Source organism: Brassica rapa, chromosome A10 (assembly GCF_000309985.2).
Source record: "Brassica rapa cultivar Chiifu-401-42 chromosome A10, CAAS_Brap_v3.01, whole genome shotgun sequence".
Taxonomy (NCBI): domain Eukaryota; kingdom Viridiplantae; phylum Streptophyta; class Magnoliopsida; order Brassicales; family Brassicaceae; genus Brassica; species Brassica rapa.
This window is the reverse complement of record NC_024804.2, coordinates 14122845-14145567: the sequence shown is the minus strand read 5'-3', so window position 1 is coordinate 14145567 and position 22723 is coordinate 14122845. Positions and strand designations below refer to the sequence as shown.

Sequence of the window (22723 nt, the reverse complement as noted above, 5' to 3'; positions counted from 1 at the left end):
GCTCTAAAACTTCCAAGTCTAATAAAAAGGAAAGCATAGTCTAAACAATGTCTGAAAAAATAAACAAGAGATATAGATCTAATTTACTTTCTAATCGAATTTTACCTTAGACCAAACTAAAAATAAGGAAAACAATTTTTTCGCGTATTGAATAGACACTGAGTAGTCTTCAGTAAAACCCTAACTTATCTATAACCTTATGTGCTCAAACTGTTTAACATAACATTGTGAAGTCATTGTACATGAATAAAACGAGTTCTTAGGCTTGTTTGCCAGCAATATGGAACAACAGGAGGTTTGTACAAAACATAATACTTTTATCATAAATATGTTTTTACTCCAACAAGGTCTCTAACCTCGTTAAAAACAATAAAATTACTCTCTACCTTCAGACCTCACTTTCTTCCATCTCCTACTCTTGACTCTTTATTTTATTTTCTTTTCTTTTCACCCACAAACCAAAAAGGTAAGTGGTAAAACATAGTAGAAAAAGCATTAATAACATCAACAATTATTTGGTTAATATGCATATATATTCGAGTATACATACTCATATATATATATGCATAGATAGATATATCATATGCTTATGCGTCTTGTAAAATACCCCTTTGTGGTAGTGTCTTAAACTTATGAAGTGGCAATGCAGAAAGGCTCAACAGACAAAAGAGATCTCCTTCGTTCCTTGCAACCATTTATCCAACCGTCATGTCCAACGCCGATTGATTTGTGAACATAGTTTTGTGCTTGAAATTGTGGTTTTGTGTTACGGTCCAAATTTTCAGTATTAGTGGGCTTCCAAGAGTAGTCACATGTGTTGAAACAAGCGGCTCCTACGGTGTCGTCCACCGTGGACGGCGGTTTCATGGACCGAGCCAGCTGAGCCACCCTTGGCCTTGGTGGCAGAGAGTGGACTACGTCGGATTTGGTCTCGAACTCATCTGTCGCAGGCCATCTCGAGTTTCTCTTTGGTACTCCAATAGGCTTATGGGCCAACCTATGAACAGTAATAAGCCCATTTTGATTTTGTGGTAGCTTATACTGAAGCCCATTGGGCTTGTAGGCAAATTCGTCTTGTACCTCCTCCTCTTCTTCTTCTTCTTCTTCCTCGAACCACTGAAGCTCAGCAGTTTCGTCTTCTTCGTCGCTGATTTCTGCGAAAGCGAGGAGGAGGTGTCCGTCTTGGCGCTTGGCGGAGAAGTTGTTGTGCGACGGCATAGAGACAGCCTCGAGAACCAACCGGCCATTGTCACGGCGAGTTTTCATGTGCAGAGCCGAGCCCGATTGGCTCGAGAGAGAACGGATCGGAGGAGGGAACGATCCTCTAGGCAGCTCGGTGCATGGTGTGTAATTTGGAACCGTGATTGGTTCTTGTTCAATCTCAACAACCTCAGTCTCTGTTTCTTCTTCCTCTTTGGTCACCGTAACGTTGAGAACTTCGATCTCAGCATCTCCCGTCTCCGACGACGCATGCCAAGAGAAACCTTCGCAGCCCGTCTCGGATCCGAGACTCTCTGTGCAAATCTCGAGGCTTTTCTCGCTCAAGGAGCTGGCGCGTTTCATCAGTGGATGAACGTACGGTGGAGGAACCGTGTCGTTGCTCGATTCCGACACCTTCTTCTTGTCCGATAGAATCGAACTCCATACATCGGATTGACCCAGCTCGATCTCCTCGCTCTTCTTACTCTTGTCATCTTGAATCTGAGCCCAAATATCGAACCCAGATCTTGACTCTTCCTCTTGTTCCTCGTCGCCGGAGGTTGAAGAGTCAGCGGCAAAGGTTCGGAGCTTCTCCGAGGAAGAGATCCTCTTCATGGGAGAGAACTCATTCTGCGAGACCCAATTCTTGGAGGATAAATCGGCGGAGAAAGTCCGCCTGAGTGAAGGTGCAGATGAAGTGTTCGACGGAATGTTAGAGTCACCGGTACCAAGGATGGTCACTATGCCTTGCTGCTTCTTCAACGAGGAAGAGAAGCCAAGGCTCTTGCTTAACCCACAAGTCATCATCTTTAAAAGATTCAAAACCTTTTTATACTATTCCCTCGGTTTCCTGAACAAATAATAATCAGAATGTTAACAACTAGTATTACAATTAACAAATAAAGAAATGTAATTATCTATTATTTTTCGGATGATCATCCGGTTAAGATACCTGTAGATTTGAGAAAGATCAAACGGTGTGTGAAAATTCAAGTGTGTGTGTGTTAGGTGGTGGTGTTATTAAGAGAGGAAGATGATGATGTTTTGTGGTTTGATGGATGAGAATGAGACATGATGAGAAGGGAGTGAAGGGGCGCTTTTATATAGAGGTTCTTCCATTATGGAACCATGAACTGTGGGGTCCTCCATCAAATGATTCTTCACTATTGTTTTCTTTTGGTATATTAATGTTTTAATAAACAAAAAAACCTTTCAAGTTGTAGTAAGATCATTTTCATTTAATAGTATTTCCATAAAATATTAAAATAGTATAAAGTGAATATTTTAATATTTACTCTAATATTCACCGATAATTTTATACTTTCTTTTTCGTTTTAATTTAATTGTAAAATAAAATTTCCGTTTAAAAATATGTATCGTTTTATAATTTTAAACAGTTTTTTTACTTTATAATCCAATCTATTTTTCTATTGGTTAAAATGCAGTTAGATGATGTTTTTATTTAGTAAATATACAAAATTAAACATTTTTTTAATCTGTATGTGCAAGTTTTTGTTAATTAATTGAAAAAAGAATAGTATATAATGTGAAATACTGTTAATTAATTAATTAATTATTAGCTGCAGGAAAAAAATTATGTATCGCCTACATTTAGAGTACTGACCTTAAACTTTAGAGGTTGTGTATTGTATAACTTTTTTGTGGTTATTGTGTTCGTTATCATTTTTTTTTTCTTTGATAAGTGTCAGTTATCATTTCTTGTTCCACTGTTTCCATAACTACATCAAACAGATTAGTTATATGTCATTAATATTAAAAAAGTATTATTTGTTCACAATCTAAAATTTGCCAATCCTATTATATAAAAGGAACTAATTTTGTAGCTTCTAAGAGTGTCCACTTCACCTAAAATATTAAGGACCAATCAATATGACATGTCATTCACCATATTCTCCAGCCCAAAAGTAAACTATTGCAACATATATCCGAGCCCAATTAATTTTGTGGGTTGGTCTTCTAGAAACTCATGTGGCCAGAAAGTAAACTCAAACCCTGAGGAAGTATGAAAAATTAAGGTTAACGAATAATAATTATAAAAGTCTCTTCACATATTAAAATTTAAGTATACAGCACGTGTTTTGGTTGCTCAGTATTATATGCTTCATTTTACTTTAGACTTGATGTTTGTTTCGATCGACATACACTGGACATTACTCATCCAATAAGATTTTCTCTAACTGCTTATAACATATTGCGGTCCAGACTATTTTTTTACATCTCGCGTCACAAACTCGGATATAATAATTGATTTCTTACTGCATTCACATGATATCTGCAAATGGTGATGTGGGGTAGTCCACAGACCACAACTTCATGCTCAATACTTGCGATCCACATGCACGTAATGTGGATTGAAGAACATGTTTCATTTCTAATAGGCTGAACAAATGTGATTTGACTCAAAATTCCTCTTTTATTTTAATCCCAAACTCTAAAAAAGATTATTTACTTTCATAATCCTAATCAGACTTTTTAATACTTAGCTTAAACCACCTATGTCAATCAAATGAACGGAGAAACCATTTTATTTTACAAACATATGAGCTTCACATAACGACGCCAGTAATAGGTCGCGTGCGTTAATTACTCAACCCTCTAACCCGGCGATCATAGAAACAACTCACTATACGTCGTTTATTTACTCATCCGTTAACAAAGTTCCCATTCGTAATAAATATAGGCAAATAAAAACTTCAACGTTTTAACATTAAAATGTAACAACGTGTAGCAACTGCCCTGGAAAACAAAAAAAAATGCTTGAACATTATTCAAAACAGAACAGCAGACGTTCTGACTTACGTTTACTTGAAATATATGGGTTATATAATCTCGCAGTCAAAAAGGTCAAATAGATTAACCAAAAAAACACACTGCAGGTGCGTATGAAGAAGGAAGTAACAGATAGGAATGGCTACTCCATCCCCACCACACACTCCCCTCACCCAGTTTCTTCATTTTGATCACAACATTTACCTTCCTGCAATTGAGTTCATCAACAATACAAAACCCATAGATACGGATTGTTTTTCAATATTGGTTTCATTTAAGACTCCTCCCATTTACTTTAAATTATTGGAACTATCTTTACTGGTTACATTTCTCGGTAGAGGTTTAGATTCTTAAGAAAAAAACTTGGTCCAATCTTACTCTACATAATCATTTCGCAAATTTAAAAAACTTGGCAAAAAAGTTATGGAAAAATCAAATACAAAATTTAGTATCATCATTCAAATTTACAATGGTCTGTAAACACATATATACTGGCTAATGATTCTGCATTTATGATTTGTGTTTACGTATACATACATTAAAATCATATTGATGACTTCTCAATAATACCCCTTTAATTTTAAATTTTTTAGAATTTATACACGTTCAATATAAAAATTTTAAAGGCAAACAACATGGCCGACTAAAAATACAACTAAATCTAATAATGAAACTTATACTAGAGTCTAACAGAATATAGTAAAAAAATATCTTCAACCAAATATTATTACAGCAATAATAAATTATTTTTTATAACACAAGGCCCATTTCAAATCACAAAAAGAAGAAAAGAACAAAACGCAAAAGCTATACCACTAACAAGATTTCAAACTCCCAACTAGGCCTGGGCATTTCGGGTATCAGTTTGGTTCGGTTCGGGTATTTCGGGTTTCGGATAGTTTGGATAGGGGCTAGATGATCCATTTAGTACTTGACCTATTTTCGATTCGGTTCGGTTCGGGTTGTTTTGGATTCGGTTCGGTTCGGATAGTAAATGCAGGAACCGGAAAATATCCGGAAAAAGTTTGGTTCTCATTTGGATCCGGTTCGGGTTTGGATAGTTTGGGTAGTTCGGATAATATGGATAAAATATCGGTTATTTAAGGTAAAATATCAAATAATTAGGATGATTTAGATAAAAATTTTGGATATCTTGGATTACTTTGGATATTTCGGATAAAACTATCCGGATAGTTTCAGATACTTTCGGGTAGTTTGGATACTTTATAATAATTTAGTTATAATCAACTATTTTCAGATACTTTAATAGAATTTTAAATTAAAAATATATATTTAGTGATGTTATATGTATATATAATGAATATTTTTATATATTCGGGTACCCGTTCGGTTCTCGGTTCGGTTCAGGTTCGGTTCGGTTATTTCGGATATAAAAATATAGGAACTGTTCGGATATTTGAAGATATTGATCCGGTTCCGGTTTCGGGTATTTCGGTTCGGTTCCGGTTCGGTTCTTCGGTTCCGGTTATTTTACCCAGGCCTACTCCCAACTATACATTATCCATACCACCCCCACAATTAACACAACCTTACACATCAATATACACGTAGTCGGAACAACCAGATCAAACATACACACAATAACTAACTAATAAATCCGCGCGAAGCGCGGACAACCCCTTAGTTATAATAATGATGGCAAAAAAGATGAGAAGGATTAAGAATGTGATATATATTTAGTTCTGTAAGTTGCAAGTTTGTTGTAAGTTGTAACTAACGCGTGTGTCGTGAAGAAGAAAGTAATTAACGTATATGAAACTAAACATAAAGAATGTACATAGTTATGTCAAAAGAAAGAAAAATGTTGACGTATGGCATCGATGCCTTGTTGAACCAATAACGTGGCACATCGTGGAAGTCACAGTTTTCATCTTTCTTTAGAGTTAAAACGATGAGAATGTTCCAAAAATATGCAACGAAAGCTGGATCCCATTATTAGCTTTCAACGTACCACTTGGGTTTATTTTTATACTAACCAAACAACGCCGTTTTGAAGCTTTACAGTTAAGCATGCCATGTACAGAATTTTTTGTACGATATATGTAAATATTTATTTTAATATTGCCAAATATGCAAATACCAATCAGAAGACATGGTAGTTGTAGTCTGTATCGTTGGCGTCTGCGGTTTAGTCTAAGCATTATTATGCATTTAGTCAAGCCCCCGTTAGATAAACCAAAAGTCCAAAACTAATAACTAGAACGAATCCACAGTGTAGTGTTTTCAAACTGGAGAATTTTTCTTGACATAAATTCCTAACTACCAAACCCATATTATGATGCATAGATATTCTAAACCAATTAACTGAAAATTTAGCATATTTTTTAAAACACCACAAAACATGCGGAGTATTAATTAACTATTGTTTATCTCGTTATTCGGTGTTTTTCATATAGATCACTTTTATAAAAGAAATAAATACATGGTAGATTTGAAAATAACACTACACAATATTATTTTGAGATTTTTTTTTTGTTTTCGTCAAATTATAGTTAATAACCCTATACAAAACATTGCAAAACAGTCTCAACACAACGTACTTATATTGGCAAGTGATTTATATGTGACTGAAAAGTGGCTCCAAAATATCTGTAACCAAACACAAATAATTCATATAATTTATTAGTATATATAGGTTCATTCATTTATTTTAAACTAGGTAATCAAAGTTTAAAAATTTTAAACATATATCGCCGTTTGAATACTTTGTTGAAGATTCTTATAAAAATGTTTAAACTACACGAGCATGTTTAATATAATAAATATCATTTGGTTCTTTTTAGTATACGTACAAACTTCCCTAAAATAATATGGGTGTAAATCTACTCAACCGAACTTTTTACCAATTTTGTTCGATACAAAAAGAAAAATACGTCGTTTGAATGTTATTTGGGGCAAAAAAACAAGTGAACACAAGTTGGTGGGTAGGAGTAAGATACGGTCCGAGAGATAGAGACGTGTGCATGGGGGGCACGAAGACTGAATAACTTTTTGTTCTCAAGTGTACGTGGTTGTATGTCTACGTGCGTAAATATAGGTTTATATCAGTATATTTGATGTTGATGATAATGATGATGATGATGATGAGATCATTAGGTCCTATCCACAAAACGATAAAATGTTTGTATAAGTATCAAAATAATATCAAATGCGTACCCCTACGTACATACATTGTATATTGTTCTATTGCATTGATCGTAAGAGTTTCTTAATGGTGTGTGATCGCATCATATCTCAAGAATATTGGCCCGCAGCGTCTAATCCATATATCATATATACGATTAACAAACTAATGATTTGTTAAATAATTACCCACATTCTCGTTTAATCTTTTTTTTTTTGCATGAAGTGCATCTATATATAAACTATTCAAATATTTTAACCAACTGCCTTTGGACTTTATTTTATATTTTCTGCTCATTGTAGATAATGTTTGGTCATATCCTAGACTCTTCCTTCCGCATTCTATACTCTTACACAAAACTGAAATAAATCAAAAAGACTTTGCAGTCACTAATTTGTGTGAATTACCTATTACAGAATAATATCGCACTTAAAAAAGATTTAAGTGGAATATTAAAGATGAAAAATGAAAAATATATGGATCAATCAATTATTTATTATTTAATTTTGAGTATATCAATCCATATTTCTAATTGTTATTTAGATATTTTTTTAACTTTAGATATATGACATTATTTTAAATATTGTTTTGATATCATGAGAAAAACACATTTATATATGTTTCAACCTAAATCAACATTATTTCTGACACAAGGAGAAGCTAATAAAAAAAATGTACCACTTTATAATTTATATATATATAGGGTAAGAAGAAAAATATAGTATATCATTCAGTATACCTTCCTATACAGTTAGAACGTTTTCTAATGTTTTGAAATTATTTTTAAAATAGTAGTTTTGGAAACAAACCATCAAATTACTATTTATAAAATTACCAAAAAGAGAAAACACAAAGGCAAAGACATCCAAAAGAACAAACATTTCAAATTAGGTTAAATGAAGATAGCGAGAGACACTCATTGTGGGCAAAAAATCGCATGTGGAAGCAAGGGAATCGCCTTTCTTCTTTTAAAAGACCAAATACAAATTGGACGGACTAACCAAATTTACCGGAAATTAAGATATTCAATTTATAATTTATCATGAGAACATCGGTAAATTTTGAATGTTTAAAGGCCATCGCTTATGATTAATATTTGATTTAGTGTGTGCATTCATTCATGGTCTGATCACCACTTAGGAAAATGTACAACCTACTAACATAAGAATTAACAGCTGACTAGATACTGACCCGCCCTTTGAAAGGGCGGGTATTCTATCTATTAAAATGTCATTTTTCAATTTTAATATTATTTCTAATTAAATAAGGATGTGTTTCAATATTTTATTATCTAATATATGGTTTATTTTTATAAATTGTAATTCTAATTAGTGTGAGTATGTGTTTGAATAGTTTATTATCTAATATGATTTTTATTTTTATAAATTGTAATGTAATTTATTTGTTATTAGTAAAATTGTGTTTACACATATAGGACTGCAAATCCGTTGTTTGTTTAATTCTTAAATATATCAAATGTATTAATTTGTTTATTTCTTAAATGTATAATCTCAATAAAAATAAAACAGACTTTTTATGATTTTAAGTATATATATTTTACACAAATTGGCATAATGGGTTAATATATTTGTTTATCTCTTAAATATATAATCACTGTATAAAAAATAAAATAATATTTTTAATAATTTTCACAAAATTTATTTTAAACAAAATGGCCTAATGGGTTAACAATAATTCAATTTGGACCTATCGAATGGGCTTTAAATTTCTGTAGATTATTAAAAGTATTAAAAAAAGTAATGGTATGTTTTGTAATTTTTTAAAAAAGTCAGAGGCATAATCCTAAGAAGGATTCTGCTTTAATAGTATAGATATTTTGATTACTTTCCAAACCTAGTTTCGTTTCGTAATTAATATGTTTAGAGGTATTTTTAGTAGATCTAGCTAGTATTTGTAACCATATTGGTGTACGTGCGTGTTAAACATTGTGCGTAAAATCAATTAAAAGCTAGAACTACAAACATTTAGGATACAAGATGGCATAAATGAAAAATACCTAAAACGTTAGAGATAGATTTGGATTCTTGTTTATCTATTTGTATTGTTTTATTTTGTTATATATCTATATATACGTGGAATATACTCTAGGTTCACTCCATATATATTATTTAGAAGTTCCCTCCATATAGATAAACGTAGCATCATGATGTAACAGCCACATATATGGAACATAACCGATATAGATCAATGTTTATGGAATTTATTCTCAAACAATATAACACAGCAATTACCAAAACGTTGTTAGATACACTTTAAGATGATTGATTCGTTTCGTTGTGTTTCTAGAGACGTGTTATACATGACTATTGCTAAATATATTATCGGCGATAAAAGACATGGCCTTATGCCACAGGCTCGTTCTAATTAAGACTCAGGTCATAGACAATAGCCTCGTGAACGTAGTAAAACGAACTCGCTGATTAGAGAAAGGGGACAAAAAGACAGTAAAAGAAAGAAAGACAAGAGCTTACCCAACAGAAGAATCACGAAAGTGGAAAGAAACCGAAAGCTCGTATCTTGTTGTGTGCATGTTGGATCCTTTTGTCTCGCTTTTTCTCTCTCTAGGGATGTGTAGAAGATGCTTCGTATACGTAGCGTCGTTCATCAGAATAAAAACAATTAACAGTAATTAAACAAAAAGGTTTCGATGTTGATCCCTTTCTGAGTATTTATAATATATAATGTGGTAACAATTTTTTTGTAGAATATAATATATAGTAATTATATATATAACAAGTTGGATGATCAAGAGAGCCTTTAGGACGTAGAGAGAGATAGAGAGCGCGTCGCCACACATGAAGAGAAGGGAAAGGCATAACGCTAGACATGGATGGTTCTGCCTCTACCTAAAAACCAAAGCAACACCACTCAGTCTCAATTCTATTACAAGTTCTTTTTTTGACTGAACTTCAATTCATTTCTATTACAAGTAACTCATATAAAAAAAATATCACAAATATCATGATATATCCAACAACTAAAAATTTACACGTCGAGTTTTGGCATTTCCAATTAATGTAACTAAATTTGACGAGAAACTATTTATTAAAAACATAATGCTATGTTTATGAGAAAATAAGTGTTTTAAAAATTAATTCATTGGTGATGTACATTGTAATTGAAAAATATCATATGTGAAGTAAATTCTCTTATGAAAAAAATAAGTGTTCAAAAAATTAATTCATTGGTGATGTACATTGTAATTGAAAAATATCCTGTGTGAAGTAAATTCTCCTTCGAGTTTAGTGTAAAATATGATTGTACAAATATGTGAGCATTTACTGTGAATCCTAAGACAACATTAAGCTCCCGAAAAACCTTTTTAACATATCACAATCCGCAAACCGGTAACTTCGATTATGAAGATATTAATTTTTTTTTTGTTAAAGAAATGAAGATATTAATTGGATCGCACTATTGTAAACCTTATTTGTTTGGTCACTACGTCAACACTCGACACCCAAATTTCGTAAACAAACTTGAGCTTTCTTCTTTTATTAGTATTATTCATCTTTAATTTTCAACATGAGGATCTGCCATGTTCATCTTTGTGCAGAAGCCAAAACAGACAAACTTATGCTACAGGCATATATTAGCATCAAGGATTCGCTAAGAAGATGGTGATGCTTTTTTATTGTTAAATATCAAGGTAACATTTGTAAATATTTATTTATCTACTATTTTGGTAGATTATATATAGTATTTTAGGCAATAATAATTTAGTTGTACGTGAAGTACTAAATTTAATCGCTAAACTTAAGTATATTTCATATTGTTTTGAGATAAAAAAATGAAATGAAGCAATAAATTAAACACACAAACTATGCCAAGTAATAGTTGGTCTATTTCTATCGGAGATTAAAAGTCAGGTTTAAATATTGTATGCATACCTAAGTGAAGACTAGTGAGCATCGAACAAATGTATGATTTAATATAACAAATTTTAATCTTAAGTGAGAATATGGGAATTGACGCTAGTGCGGTGGTGAGTTGGGGTTTGGGCAGCGCCGCTGTCGGTGGGTGTGCTGCGGGTTTTAGGGTTTCCTGATCTAGGGTGTCTGGTTGTGGGCTTAAGGTCCGGTTTGTTTGGGCCAATGAGTTTGTATGAATTTGGTATTTTAACTATGATTGAAATTTCAATTTGGGAAAAAAAAAAAAAAAGAATATGGGAATTGACGCATAGGCACACTTTTCTTGTTTTGCATGACTGGATTTATAAGTTATTCAGAAGAGAATCAAAATTTAAATATATACATTTTATAGTACCGTACTTAATTTTTAATCGACGCTTTCATAGTGCGATTTACATGTTTCCAGCCATATGGATCGATTCCCTAGCTAGTTGACTCTGGTTTTAGGACATTTAAAACGAAACACTTTCGAATTGGAAATTATTATTGTTTAAATAACACTTAATCTTATACTAATGATATCTTAGTAATCAATTCTCCTCATTCAAGTAAACCCTTTCTGAAAAAAATAATTTATCCTCATTATAGTCAGCAGTATTCTTGAAAATATTTAGTACTTGGATTCCTTTCTCCTATAAACTTCAATACATATCTATCGTTTTTGGACTATGCATGATATATATACTATTCTTGAAAATATTTAGTTACAAGTATATACTATGATATATTTTTTAAAGGTACTACTATGGTATTAAAATTGATTTAATCAGGAGATAATTAAAATGAAATTCTAATTTTTTTTCCTTTTCTCGAAATGCATGAAATCCTCTGTATAGTATTTAATCAGGGACTTATGACTTTTTAAGTTTACTGTCGACAGTGGGTTTTGTCGACATTCAATTCTACGTCTAGTATTTCATTAGGGTTTATTCTATTTTAATTCTATTGTCAACAATGGGTTCGTGAATCATAAGTGGGGAGTCTGAAACTATAAACAAACAAGGAGGCTAGGCATAGGCTAGGATAAAATTCCGGAACAAGTGTGAGGCCAATGAGACGTAAAATTCCAACTTTTTATTAATTTATTAATGTTTTGTAAAGAAGGAATATATACACCTTACTATTGGGGCGGTATTGTTTTTAATTAGAAAATATTCAATAATTGTAAAAATATATAATATATAATATAATAACATATATACATATTTCTTTATATAATTTTATCACAGTCTAGTATTACTATATACTATTTTGTTTGTCAAAATTTAATTATAGATACTCTTATTTGATATTTTATAAACAAACACTATTCTTGATGAATGATAACATTTACTTCTTTTTTTTAACTTAATCAAAAAATGATAACATTTACTTTGAGTATTAGACCATGCGCATTGAGGTATCATGCGGGGTTCACGGGCTCGAGTTCATAGGCCTAATTGATTAAAAACACATAAAAAAGGGTTTGTTTCGCCGAACCGGGCCTTACGGTTGAACTCGTAAGGGGCGGGTTCACGCCACGTGTCCTCCTCTCAGTGGCTTCTCCTTTCCGCGTTGGCGAGAGAGAAAGAAGGGTCTCGGCGTCTTGATTCATTTCTCTCATCTCCGTAAAAGCTAGGGTTTTTTTCTCTCTGAGGCGATTCTCTGTGCGACCTCCATCTCCGGCGGTATTCTCCAGCAAATCCACTCTGGTTTCTCTTCTCCACCTCTTAGGTGAGTAATGAGTTGAACGGTAGAATTCTCCACCTCCTCTCCATCTTTTTGTGTTTCGGTTTTAAATCGATTTGGGGATTTTTTGTTTGAGGGTTTCAAAATCGATAGAGGGTTTTCGATTAATTGATGTAAATCGGCATGCTCGTTTCATTAGGGTTAGTTTCTGTGAAATTTCAAATCGATAGAGGGGTTTAGAGGTTATATTCACTTCAGTTAGTAACTAAGTAGTGGCTCGTAGTAATGACCAAAGCGTAAACTCGTTGGTTCTTGGTTAGATTTCTAGTCGGAATAGAGTCGTTGTTACCTTGGCCATACGATTGGAACATGTCTTTCTCATCTTCTTTGTTTCTTACATGTAATTGGAACTCGATTGTTGCAGATGGAAACTCCCCGAGAACCTCATTTCTTCAAGCCTCTTCTTCCTGGTTTTCACAGTGGCGTGGCAATACCACTTGACTTCTACTCAAAACACATACAAGGGGCTGAGATCAATAAACCATGGAAGCTAAGATCGGACGCTTCGGATCAAATTTGGGAGGTGATCCGAGAAGGCAGGACACTCACCAAAGGTTGGAAAGAGTTCACCGAAGCACATGATCTTCGAATCGGTGACATTGTCATCTTCAAACACGAAGGAGACATGGTCTTTCATGTGACTCCTTTTGGTCCTAGCTGTTGTGAGATTCTGTGGTCCGACGCGGATGATGCTCCTACTTTCTCATACGACTACTGCTTCTTGGCTGAGGTTACTCCTACAAATCAAAAGGACGACAAAATAGTGAGTAAAATTTAGTTATTTATTGTGTGATTCTAGTACTGCTTCTTGGCTGATGTTATGTATGTGTTTGTAGTTTCTTCCTGTGGAAGCTATGAGGTGTGGTGCTTTGAACCAACAATGCAAAGAGGTCAAACTTGTCAACAAGGAGGGAAAGTCATGGACTGCGCGCTTCGGATTTAGCGAATCAGACGGCGTATATTACATCAGCAGAGGGTGGAGAAAGTTCTGTCGTGATAACAGATGCACCAACGGAGATTTGTTTGTGTTCAACGTGGTTAGAGACGGGACGACAACTCCATTACTGTGTGTATGTCCGGAAAGGAAGGAGTGTACTGAACTACTGATCAAGCACTTCAGCAGAATCGATGGTAAGTCTTCTCATTTGACTTGTTTGTGTTGTCTACATCTTCAATGTTACTACTTTGCTTCTGCTTTAACTTGTGTTCTCTTCTTCTACAGGTAGCATTGCTTCTACCTCACGAAATTAGATGGCTCTTTTGCGGTCTTTCCTCTCTATCATCTTAACTTGTTTCCTTTTGTTTCATTAGCAACTTATCAACTTATGTATTTCGGTTTGTAAAACTTGAATGGTTTTTCTATGTGAACTTTTATCCTAAGTTAAACATTCTCGAACTTAATTCCTTTGTTGAATGCGTAGACTGATCATCGAACAAAATGTTTCTATGAATTGAATTTAAGTTAAGAAACAACATAAACTCCAAAACTCTAACATAGCTTTTCTACATCTGAAAACACAAACTAAAATATTATAACATATCTCAAAACCAAAACTTAAACTCCAAAACTAAAACATAGGTTGAATAAAGTGTTTTCATAAATTTTATAATATATTTTAATATTTTATTCATGTATTCTGAATAATTTTAAATTTAAAAAAAAATAAAAAATATTATTATTTTATTCGTATGAACTCTTTCTTCGGGTTCACTAATGCAGAAAACAACAAATTCGGGTTCATAACTGTTTATGGGCCCACAAAAAAATATTAAAAAAATTTGGTGAACCCCAAAGTGGGGTTCACCAATGCTCATGCTCTTAGTTTCTCGCTTTCTCTTTCATATCAGTTTAAAATAACTATAATTTAAACGTTTTTAAGTACAATTTTTTTTTTTTTTTGTGAGTCCGACGGTCATGCGACCCCTTTCGCGAATAAAGCAGCAAAGTTCACACTAATAAGAAATTTTACACTGATCGAAAATGTTCAATACTTTTATTTTCTTAGTTCATAGTCAGTCATTAGTCATACTCATATAACATATATTTTGTAGGAAAATTACAAATACATCAATGTATGTCTCCAAAACGTGAGAAAATGTAGGTATAATATTTCTTATGGATTCATGAACTTCAGATTTGAGCACTTTAATCAGTGTCAACTTTAAACAAACAAAAAATTAAGGTGTCAACAGACCATTTTACCCTATTTAATATATATGAATCTTAGTTTAAAATCTTTTATTTTAAAAGAAAAACTAGACCCTTAAACCATACTAGATCTTGACCCGCCCGACCGGGTGGGTATTTTTTTTATGTTTTTAGTTTTTTTTTTGTTTATATTAAATGATGCATTTGTAATATTGAAACATAAATTTATATTGAAAATTAATTTTTGCAGCTATAATAAAAATTAAAATTAAAATTTTAAAAAATATTTTGATATAAATTTTAAATTTCCTAACTAAAATAATATAGAGGTGGTCATATTTTTTCCAATTTCAAAATCTAAGTTTCCTTAAAGACAAAGAAAATAAATTTATAAGTACATAAAATATATAAACATATTTGGAACTATAATTTCTATTAAAATAAATTTGATAAAGAAAAATAATCTTGCTGTTGTTATTTATTTCTAGAGCTTGATCCGTGACCGTATGAATATTTACTACACATTTGTTAATATAACATTTTTAAACATAACAATTTTATTTATTACTTTGAATAATTATATTTTGTGATTTTAATCATCTATTATATCACAATGTATAATATAAACAAATCCAATATTTATAACTAATTGGACTTATATTGTGAAAGCATTATACTAATATATGAATAAACTATTTTATATTTTATTTATATGTTATATAAATTGATTATGATGTGTGATTTTTTTATTTTTTTATTTATTACTTATAAATATTAAAAATATTGAATATGTTAATACGAAATACATTAGAAAATTTATTTTGGTTATGATTTGATAAAAAAAAATCTATTATTTAAATTTTGGAAAGATATTAAATGCTTAAATCTATTATTTAAATTAGGAAAAGACAAGCATGCTTAAATATAGGTTCAATAAATATCTCAATGGCATTTTAATGTAAATAAGTGGTAAAACTAAGGGGTATTTCTATTTTGTACTTCTTTTTTAATAATATAGATGTCTTACATGTGGATACTGCCATTTATATACTTTTTTGAAAGTTTCATATCATTAAGTTTTTCGTTTATTTTTAAATTTAGGAATAAATTGATTGAAACCCTTTTTTTCTTTAATTCTCCTTAAAATGTTGATTTGTGTAGTGTCCGTAAATCATTGGGCAAGATTGCTCGCATGCACTTTATAATACACAAATGTGTATATATTTATAAACATACTACAATGATGTAATATCGTTATTTCATACAATAACTTCTAACTTCGTTCATGATAAAAGTGGAGTGGATGCTATATCCGGTGGCAGAGAAACGAAGAGATGGATGAAGCAAAAATTAACATTTAAGAACACATTTTTTCCTTATCTTACCTATTCTTTATTTGTAGTAGAATAGAAAAACAAAATACAATGGTGGAAATCAAAAAGCAAATAAGATTGGGAAGAATTTTTCTTTTTTTGGATGGAATTTTCCATCTTGTGTTGTCTATTTCAGCGTAGCAAATTTGACAAATCATAGTATGCCAACTGTGCCAAATGAAACGACTTAATACGTCTAGGTTAGTGTATAGTAAAAATTAATGATTGATCACCCTATTAAATTTGTAGTACATGGTTGTAAACATATAAAATCATTGCATATATTTTAGCGACCCATAATGCGTTTTCTGTACAAAAAATACCTATATAATGCATTCTGAAATAAAGAAAAAAAAACGGCTGATTAGTAACCTAACGTCAACGCGTATAGTGTCAAAAGTTATGTTAACGTCCATCGACTAATAAGGCTTACCGTTCCAATGGCGGTGAGATCGTTTTGATTAAGTGCAGGAATCATTGGAAGTGAAGTGAAAGGACCCAACGCAACGTACTTAGCCACACAGATATGCTAAATGGTGTACAACCCGAACGAATTTCATCTTTTTCACAATATTCTTTATTATCTCTTTGATAAGAAACTAAAATTAAAAAGATGATATTATCACTTTACTGTTACTCTCAACCATCCAATTAAAACAAGGACATTATTATCTCATGAAAATTCGTACGGTAACTATTACGAGATATTCCCACATGAGTCTTGTGGATCCCAAGTCATTTGCCATTTTTGTGTGTCACGTGTTTTTTTTTTTTGGTAAAATGTTAATATTATACCATTTTTGAATTTTTCACAATGTTGCAAGCAACTTATTACACGAAATGAAACAACAAACACAACACAAAACAACAACAAAACAAAACAAAACAAGTCGAAGAAGGAACCTCAAGGAGGCCGAAACGAGGCAAAATACAGCTGAAGGAGCGAAGGGCCGGCTGGGGATGGCGCTGGAACTGAAAGGAGCCGGTCACGAAGTAACCTGTCAAGCGCTAGATGAAGAACACCCGACGAGGAAGACACTGAGGTGAAGATACGCGAGTTCCTTTCTCTCCAGATGATATAGATGATGGACTGAAAGAAAAGCTTGAGTAGGATCACTTGATTGCTGCAGAGTACTCGACTGGCAGATGCTATCCAAGCTGCTGCTGAGTGTAGATCTTCAGGCGGGTTAGGCAGAATATTAGATGCAAACGTCAACCAAAGCGCAGAGGAGAAGCTGCATTCAAAGAACAGATGGTGGTGCGTTTCCACCGCTGAGTTGCAGAGTACACACTGTTCAGTCACATTTAGGCCCCATCTTCGAAGTCTGTCCTTTGTAGGAAGCCGTCGTAGGAGGGCCAACCAGGACATGAACGTGTTTCTAGGAATGTTTTCCTTGAACCATATGACTTTGTGCCAAAACACAACCGGCGCAGGAATCCGTAGATGCTCCCATGTGATCTTGGAAGAGAAAGAAGGCCCAAAAGAGTTCCCTGACTTGCGCCATAAGTAACAATCTGGTCCATTCAAGGATGTCGGTGGTTCAATTGAGGTTATTACCATTTGGATACTCTGAATTTCGTGAGACCTAGCAGCAGGGAACCTCCAAGCCCCATCCACCGCTGCATTAGCCACCGAGGCACCAACCCTGATTCTTAGACTGCGAGGACCAGTTTGACCCGCCACTCCAATCAATGGACCCAAATCTGTCCAGTGGTCATACCAGAAACTAGCTGTATTCCCATCTCCAATAGTACATCTCATAAGTTCTGATACAATGGGTTTTAATTGCAGCATACTACGGATTGTTGGAGAGAAACGAGGTGAGTCGGGAGTCTGCCAGTACCCAGTACGCTGGAAAATATGTTTCCTCATCCACGAGACCCAAATAGAAGCTGGTGCTGAGAAATAAGACCATACTCTTTTTAGACGAAATACTGTCTCAAACTCCTCAAGGTGCCTTATGCCCAGACCACCCTCTGCTTTTGGCATACATATGTCTTTCCACGATACTCGCGCTCCTCTAGCTGACGTTCCATTCGTCCAAAGGAAAGCTGCACATAAAGAGTCTACCTTTGCATAGAAAGCTTTTGGAAGTACAAACACTGCACTTCAAAAGTTTACCATCCCATATATTACTGAAGCAACAAGCCTTATTTTTCCAGCAAACGATAAGTATTTCACAGTCCAAGAATGCAACTTTCCTGTTATCTTATCAATGAGTGGCTGTAAGGTGGAGAGAGTTAGTCTACCCGGATTTAGCGGCAGGCCAAGGTAGCGAGTAGGAAAGATACCTTGCTTAAAACCTGAGATATCACTTAGCGCAGCAGCCTCACTGTCATTAAATCCCCCGAAAAATATCTCCGACTTTGAGGGATTCATCTCCAGACCTGACATGTTCTTAAAGTCCGTCATAACAGTGGAGATTCCAGTCAGCGAGAGACGAGAGCCGTCTGAGAATATCAGGAGGTCGTCAGCAAAAAGAAGGTGTGTGACTTTAGGGTCTTCACACTTTGGATGCAGCTTTATCTTCCCTTGTACCGCAGCTTTTTCAAGGATTTTTGATAGAGCTTCCATCACCATAATGAAAAGATACGGAGATATGCAGTCTCCTTGTCTCAAACCCTTTTTTCCTTTGAAAAACCCCGCTAGCTCGCCGTTTATAGACATGGAGAATCTTGGTGACGTTATACACTCCTTGACCCATTCCCGGAATACTAGAGGAAAGTCCTGCGCCTCCAACAATTTCAGCAAGAAATCCCAGCAGATGGTGTCGAAAGCTTTCCTAATATCAACCTTCAGCATTGAACTCTTTGCACATGTAGCCTTTTCATAATTCCTTATCAACTCTGAGGACAGAAGAACATTTTCTCCAAGGCTTCTTCCTTTTAAGAACGCAGATTGATTTGGGCTAATGCAATGTTGAAGTATAGGCTTCAGGCGATTGGCAATGATTTTTGCTATCACTTTGTAGGCAATGTTGCAGCAACTTATTGGGCGGAATTCTCCGAGCTTGCAGGCCTGAGAAGTCTTAGGAATTAGGACTATCGCTGTGTTGTTGAGGTCCTTTAGTAGCTTCCCATTTCTGAAAAACTCTTGGACAGCAGCAACAAAGTCATTACCCACGATTGCCCATGAAGATCTAAGGAACTCGACAGAATAACCGTCTGGTCCAGGGCTCTTGCTAAGAGGCATAGCGAAAACAGTCTTAGTAATCTCCTCACTCGTTACATCCTTCAGCAAACCTGCTTTCTGCTCATCAGAGCATCTAAAGTTCATGAGTTCTCGCAGCTCATCCACTGTTGCTGGTGATTGCATCAAATCTGTCTCGCCCAAGATGCCTTTGAAGTAGTCTACAGCATGCTCCTTGATACCCTCAGTTGTGTTAATCATGTGATCTTCCGAGTCCCTGAAGAAATGAATATGGTTCCTGCTTGCTCTCTGGATCACTGATTTGTGGTAGAAGGTAGTGTCTCTATCTCCTAGTTTGTGCCACTGAACCCTAGATTTCTGCCGATAAAACTTCTGTTCAGCCTTAGCAAGCACTTGTAACTTTCCTCTTTCTTCATGCTCTTGCCTAGCAGTCTCAGTATCAGGATTAGTGAGAAGCTGCCTCTGAATCAAAGCAACCTGAGCCGCCTGTTCCTGTACTCTCAAGGTGATACCACTGTAATTTCTTGCATTCAAATTCCTCAGAGCCGGCTTTAGTAGCTTGAGAGATCGAGCGAGCCTGAACTGCTGAGATCCCTGAGTTGTCTCAAAACTCCACGCACTCCTTACAGTATCCAAGTAGTCCGGATGATCAACTGTATGATGGAAAAATTTGAATGGTTTCGGTGCCCGCCGAGTCTGAGAAGGCATCCTAACCAAGCAAGGTGCATGATCAGATTGTTCCGGTTCCAGGAATTCACAAAAACAGTCGGGAAACAATTGAGCCCAGTGTTGGTTGAATAGCGCATGATCAATTTTTTTCGACACTGGGTTTGCATCCTGATTGTTCCACCAAGAATAAGTAAGGCCGTTGGCCTGAGCCTCAAACAGTTCAGCCTCCTGCAATGCCAAGTTGAAATCCTCCATTCCAGCAGTATCCACATCACTCGTCAAGTGTTGAGAGTGCTGGTCTGATCTTAATATCTGGTTGAAATCCCCTAATACAGCCCATGGGTATCTCGAAGCAGGGGTATTAGCGTTTATAAAAGCCAGTTCATCCCACAACTGTTGCCTCTCCTCAACTTGATTAAACCCATATACAAAGCTAACCGTGAGTGATAGGTTGTCAGCCAAAATAAAAATGCCACAAGTAACCACTTGAGGCGAAGCTTGATAGATCGTCACTGATACAGTCGGATGCCAAACGACAATAATCCTTGCCGGAGATTGGTTATCCGAGTTCGCAAAATGCTTCCATCCAACTGGAAGAGCTCCTGAAATCCGACTTGCATTGTTGTGTTGTATTTTTGTTTCTAGATACGCTCCAAAAAGGGGTTTATATTTTCTTATCCAGTCCTTGACTGAAGTGTGGCGTGTTTCGCTATTCAGACCTCTTACATTCCACGCAAAAAAAACATGATTCAAAATTTGATTAAGCTTTGGTAGCCTTGCGGCCATCCTTCCGGTTCAGAACCAAGAAGAAAGGATCGTTCGAAGCTCCTGCCACATCAGAACTTGAGGCAGAACCATCATCTTCGTGATAGACATGAACTGTGGAGAATCCCAAGTTCCTATCCAACGAGACCACCTGCTTTGGTGATGACTCCTTTATGCATGACCTTTCGGCTGCAGGTTCCTTAGTGGAATTCTCAGATGATTCCTCACTCTCTGCATCCATCGATAATTGAGGATCATCTGTTGACTCCTTGGGAGCGATAGGAGCATCATTTGACTCGACATGTTGGCATTCTAGTTCCACACATGGTAAAACACTTTGTGGACTAGAAGGTCTGGTGCTAACAGCAACAGAAGCGTCACTGCCCCTACTGCGGTCCCGTCTCCTTGCTCTGGCTGATCTTCCAGGTCTAGAGCGCTTTCTACCCTTAGATTCACGACTCATGGAACGAGATGAGGGAGACGCATCTTTTCGAGCAGCTGGTGGGACAATAGGTCGCCATTTGGAGCCTGAAGCTGGGCATAGGTGTTGTCTGTGACCAAACTTCCCGCAGTTTGTGCATTTATCAGGCAGCCAAGGGTAAGAAACTGAGATCTCCACTTCCCTCCCACTAGAAAAGCCTGACACAATCCTGTCCGGTAAGGGATTCAATAAATTAACTTTAACCCACACTTTAGCAACCTCGAAATTTTCCTTTCTTTCAGTTTCTGGTGCTAATGAAACAGGCTTTCCTACTGCAGTTGCAATTCTACTCAGACTCTGCTGGTTGAATAGGAGGTAGGGAACGCCTCTAAGCTCTACTGGCACCACTGCTGATGTTAGTTGAGGCTGCTCAGGCGTAAACTCCGGGGACCAGGCTGCGACGAACATTGGGCATCCCTTTATCATCCAGACTTGTCGACTCAGCAGAGCCTCCCTAGTTCTCTCATTTGTAACCTTCAGTAAGTAAGTTCCTTCTCCAATCTTATGGACAAAGATCCTAGGTCCTGAGCGAGCCCAAATCGCATTAACAATTCCAATAATCCTTCCCATAGATGGCACATCCCCCGGGAAGCGAGCAAACACGAATTCCTTGAATTCCTCCTTAGCAGATTCAATGTTCTCATCCGGTATCAACACAAATGGAGCCCCTGACACATGAGATGTAGGCGTTCCAAGCTCCTGAAGCAAGGTTGACTTTTGAATCCTTGCAGACAAAGTCGGTGCCACATACGCCGACGGAGGAGAAACAGATACTGGGTCCTCATCTTTCGTCAAATGTACCGGTTGGTGATCTGAGATAGTCTTAGTGCTGGAGGATGAACCTTCCACAGCACACGGAGATGGAGCTTCCGTCAATCCCTGGATGTCGCCCAACGAGTCGGGCTCACCAGCGAGATCTGGAGAGGACTTTTCTTCCTGAACATCACCTGCAACAGAGTGAGCAGTGGTTACGGGGAGAGTAGCCGATTTCTTGGTCGCAGCAAAGGTCCCTCTACCACGAACCGCGAGGCGACCTAGCTTAGTAGAGGCCGCAAGCATCAGAACACCAGGTTTTCTACGCTTCCTCATTGAGAGGGAGAGACGAGTTTACAAGTAAGAAGAGGGGAGATAGAGAGTTCTCGACGGTGGCGTGGTGCCGGAGCCGTCGGTGCGAGAAGGGGGTGAGGAACCCTAATCGCCTTTCAATCGCCAGGAGAGAGGAGAGAGAAAATAAGATCCAGGTATTTTATGTGTGTCACGTGTTATAGATTGGATTGTGACTATGTTCTTGAGAGTTAGTTACCTTCACCATCTTGCACGATTTAGCTCGAGCGTTGCGA

At 35.7% G+C, this 22723-nt stretch overlaps 2 protein-coding genes and 2 long non-coding RNA genes across 4 annotated transcripts; 1 reads left to right on the top strand and 3 right to left on the bottom strand.

Moving 5' to 3' along the window:
• Positions 1–185: 185 nt before the first annotated feature.
• Positions 186–2506, bottom strand: LOC103845573 (protein FAF-like, chloroplastic). Its single transcript, XM_009122439.2, has 2 exons — positions 2153–2506; positions 186–2050 (listed from the first exon to the last, which is right to left on the bottom strand). Exon 2 carries the CDS (start codon positions 2005–2007, stop codon positions 631–633), a length of 1377 nt encoding a protein of 458 aa, XP_009120687.1. The 5' UTR covers positions 2008–2050; positions 2153–2506; the 3' UTR covers positions 186–630.
• A 10304-nt stretch (positions 2507–12810) lies between these two features.
• Positions 12811–13534, bottom strand: LOC117128983. The gene is made up of 2 exons (XR_004452512.1): positions 13345–13534; positions 12811–13239 (listed from the first exon to the last, which is right to left on the bottom strand). It is a non-coding gene; the product is annotated as an uncharacterized LOC117128983 (long non-coding RNA).
• Positions 13535–13696: 162 nt separating this feature from the next.
• Positions 13697–15596, top strand: LOC103845572. The gene is made up of 2 exons (XR_004452511.1): positions 13697–13926; positions 14018–15596. It is a non-coding gene; the product is annotated as an uncharacterized LOC103845572 (long non-coding RNA).
• A 1483-nt stretch (positions 15597–17079) lies between these two features.
• LOC108870226 lies at positions 17080–18361 on the bottom strand. Its single transcript, XM_018655592.2, has one exon. It carries the CDS (start codon positions 18305–18307, stop codon positions 17222–17224), a length of 1086 nt encoding a protein of 361 aa, XP_018511108.1. The 5' UTR covers positions 18308–18361; the 3' UTR covers positions 17080–17221.
• Positions 18362–22723: the final 4362 nt, after the last annotated feature.

Excerpts from the sequence above, each read along its gene's own strand:
- LOC103845573 (XM_009122439.2), bottom strand. The coding sequence starts at position 2,007 with ATGATGACTTGTGGGTTAAGCAAGAGCCTTGGCTTCTCTTCCTCGTTG.
- LOC108870226 (XM_018655592.2), bottom strand. The coding sequence starts at position 18,307 with ATGCCAAAAGCAGAGGGTGGTCTGGGCATAAGGCACCTTGAGGAGTTT.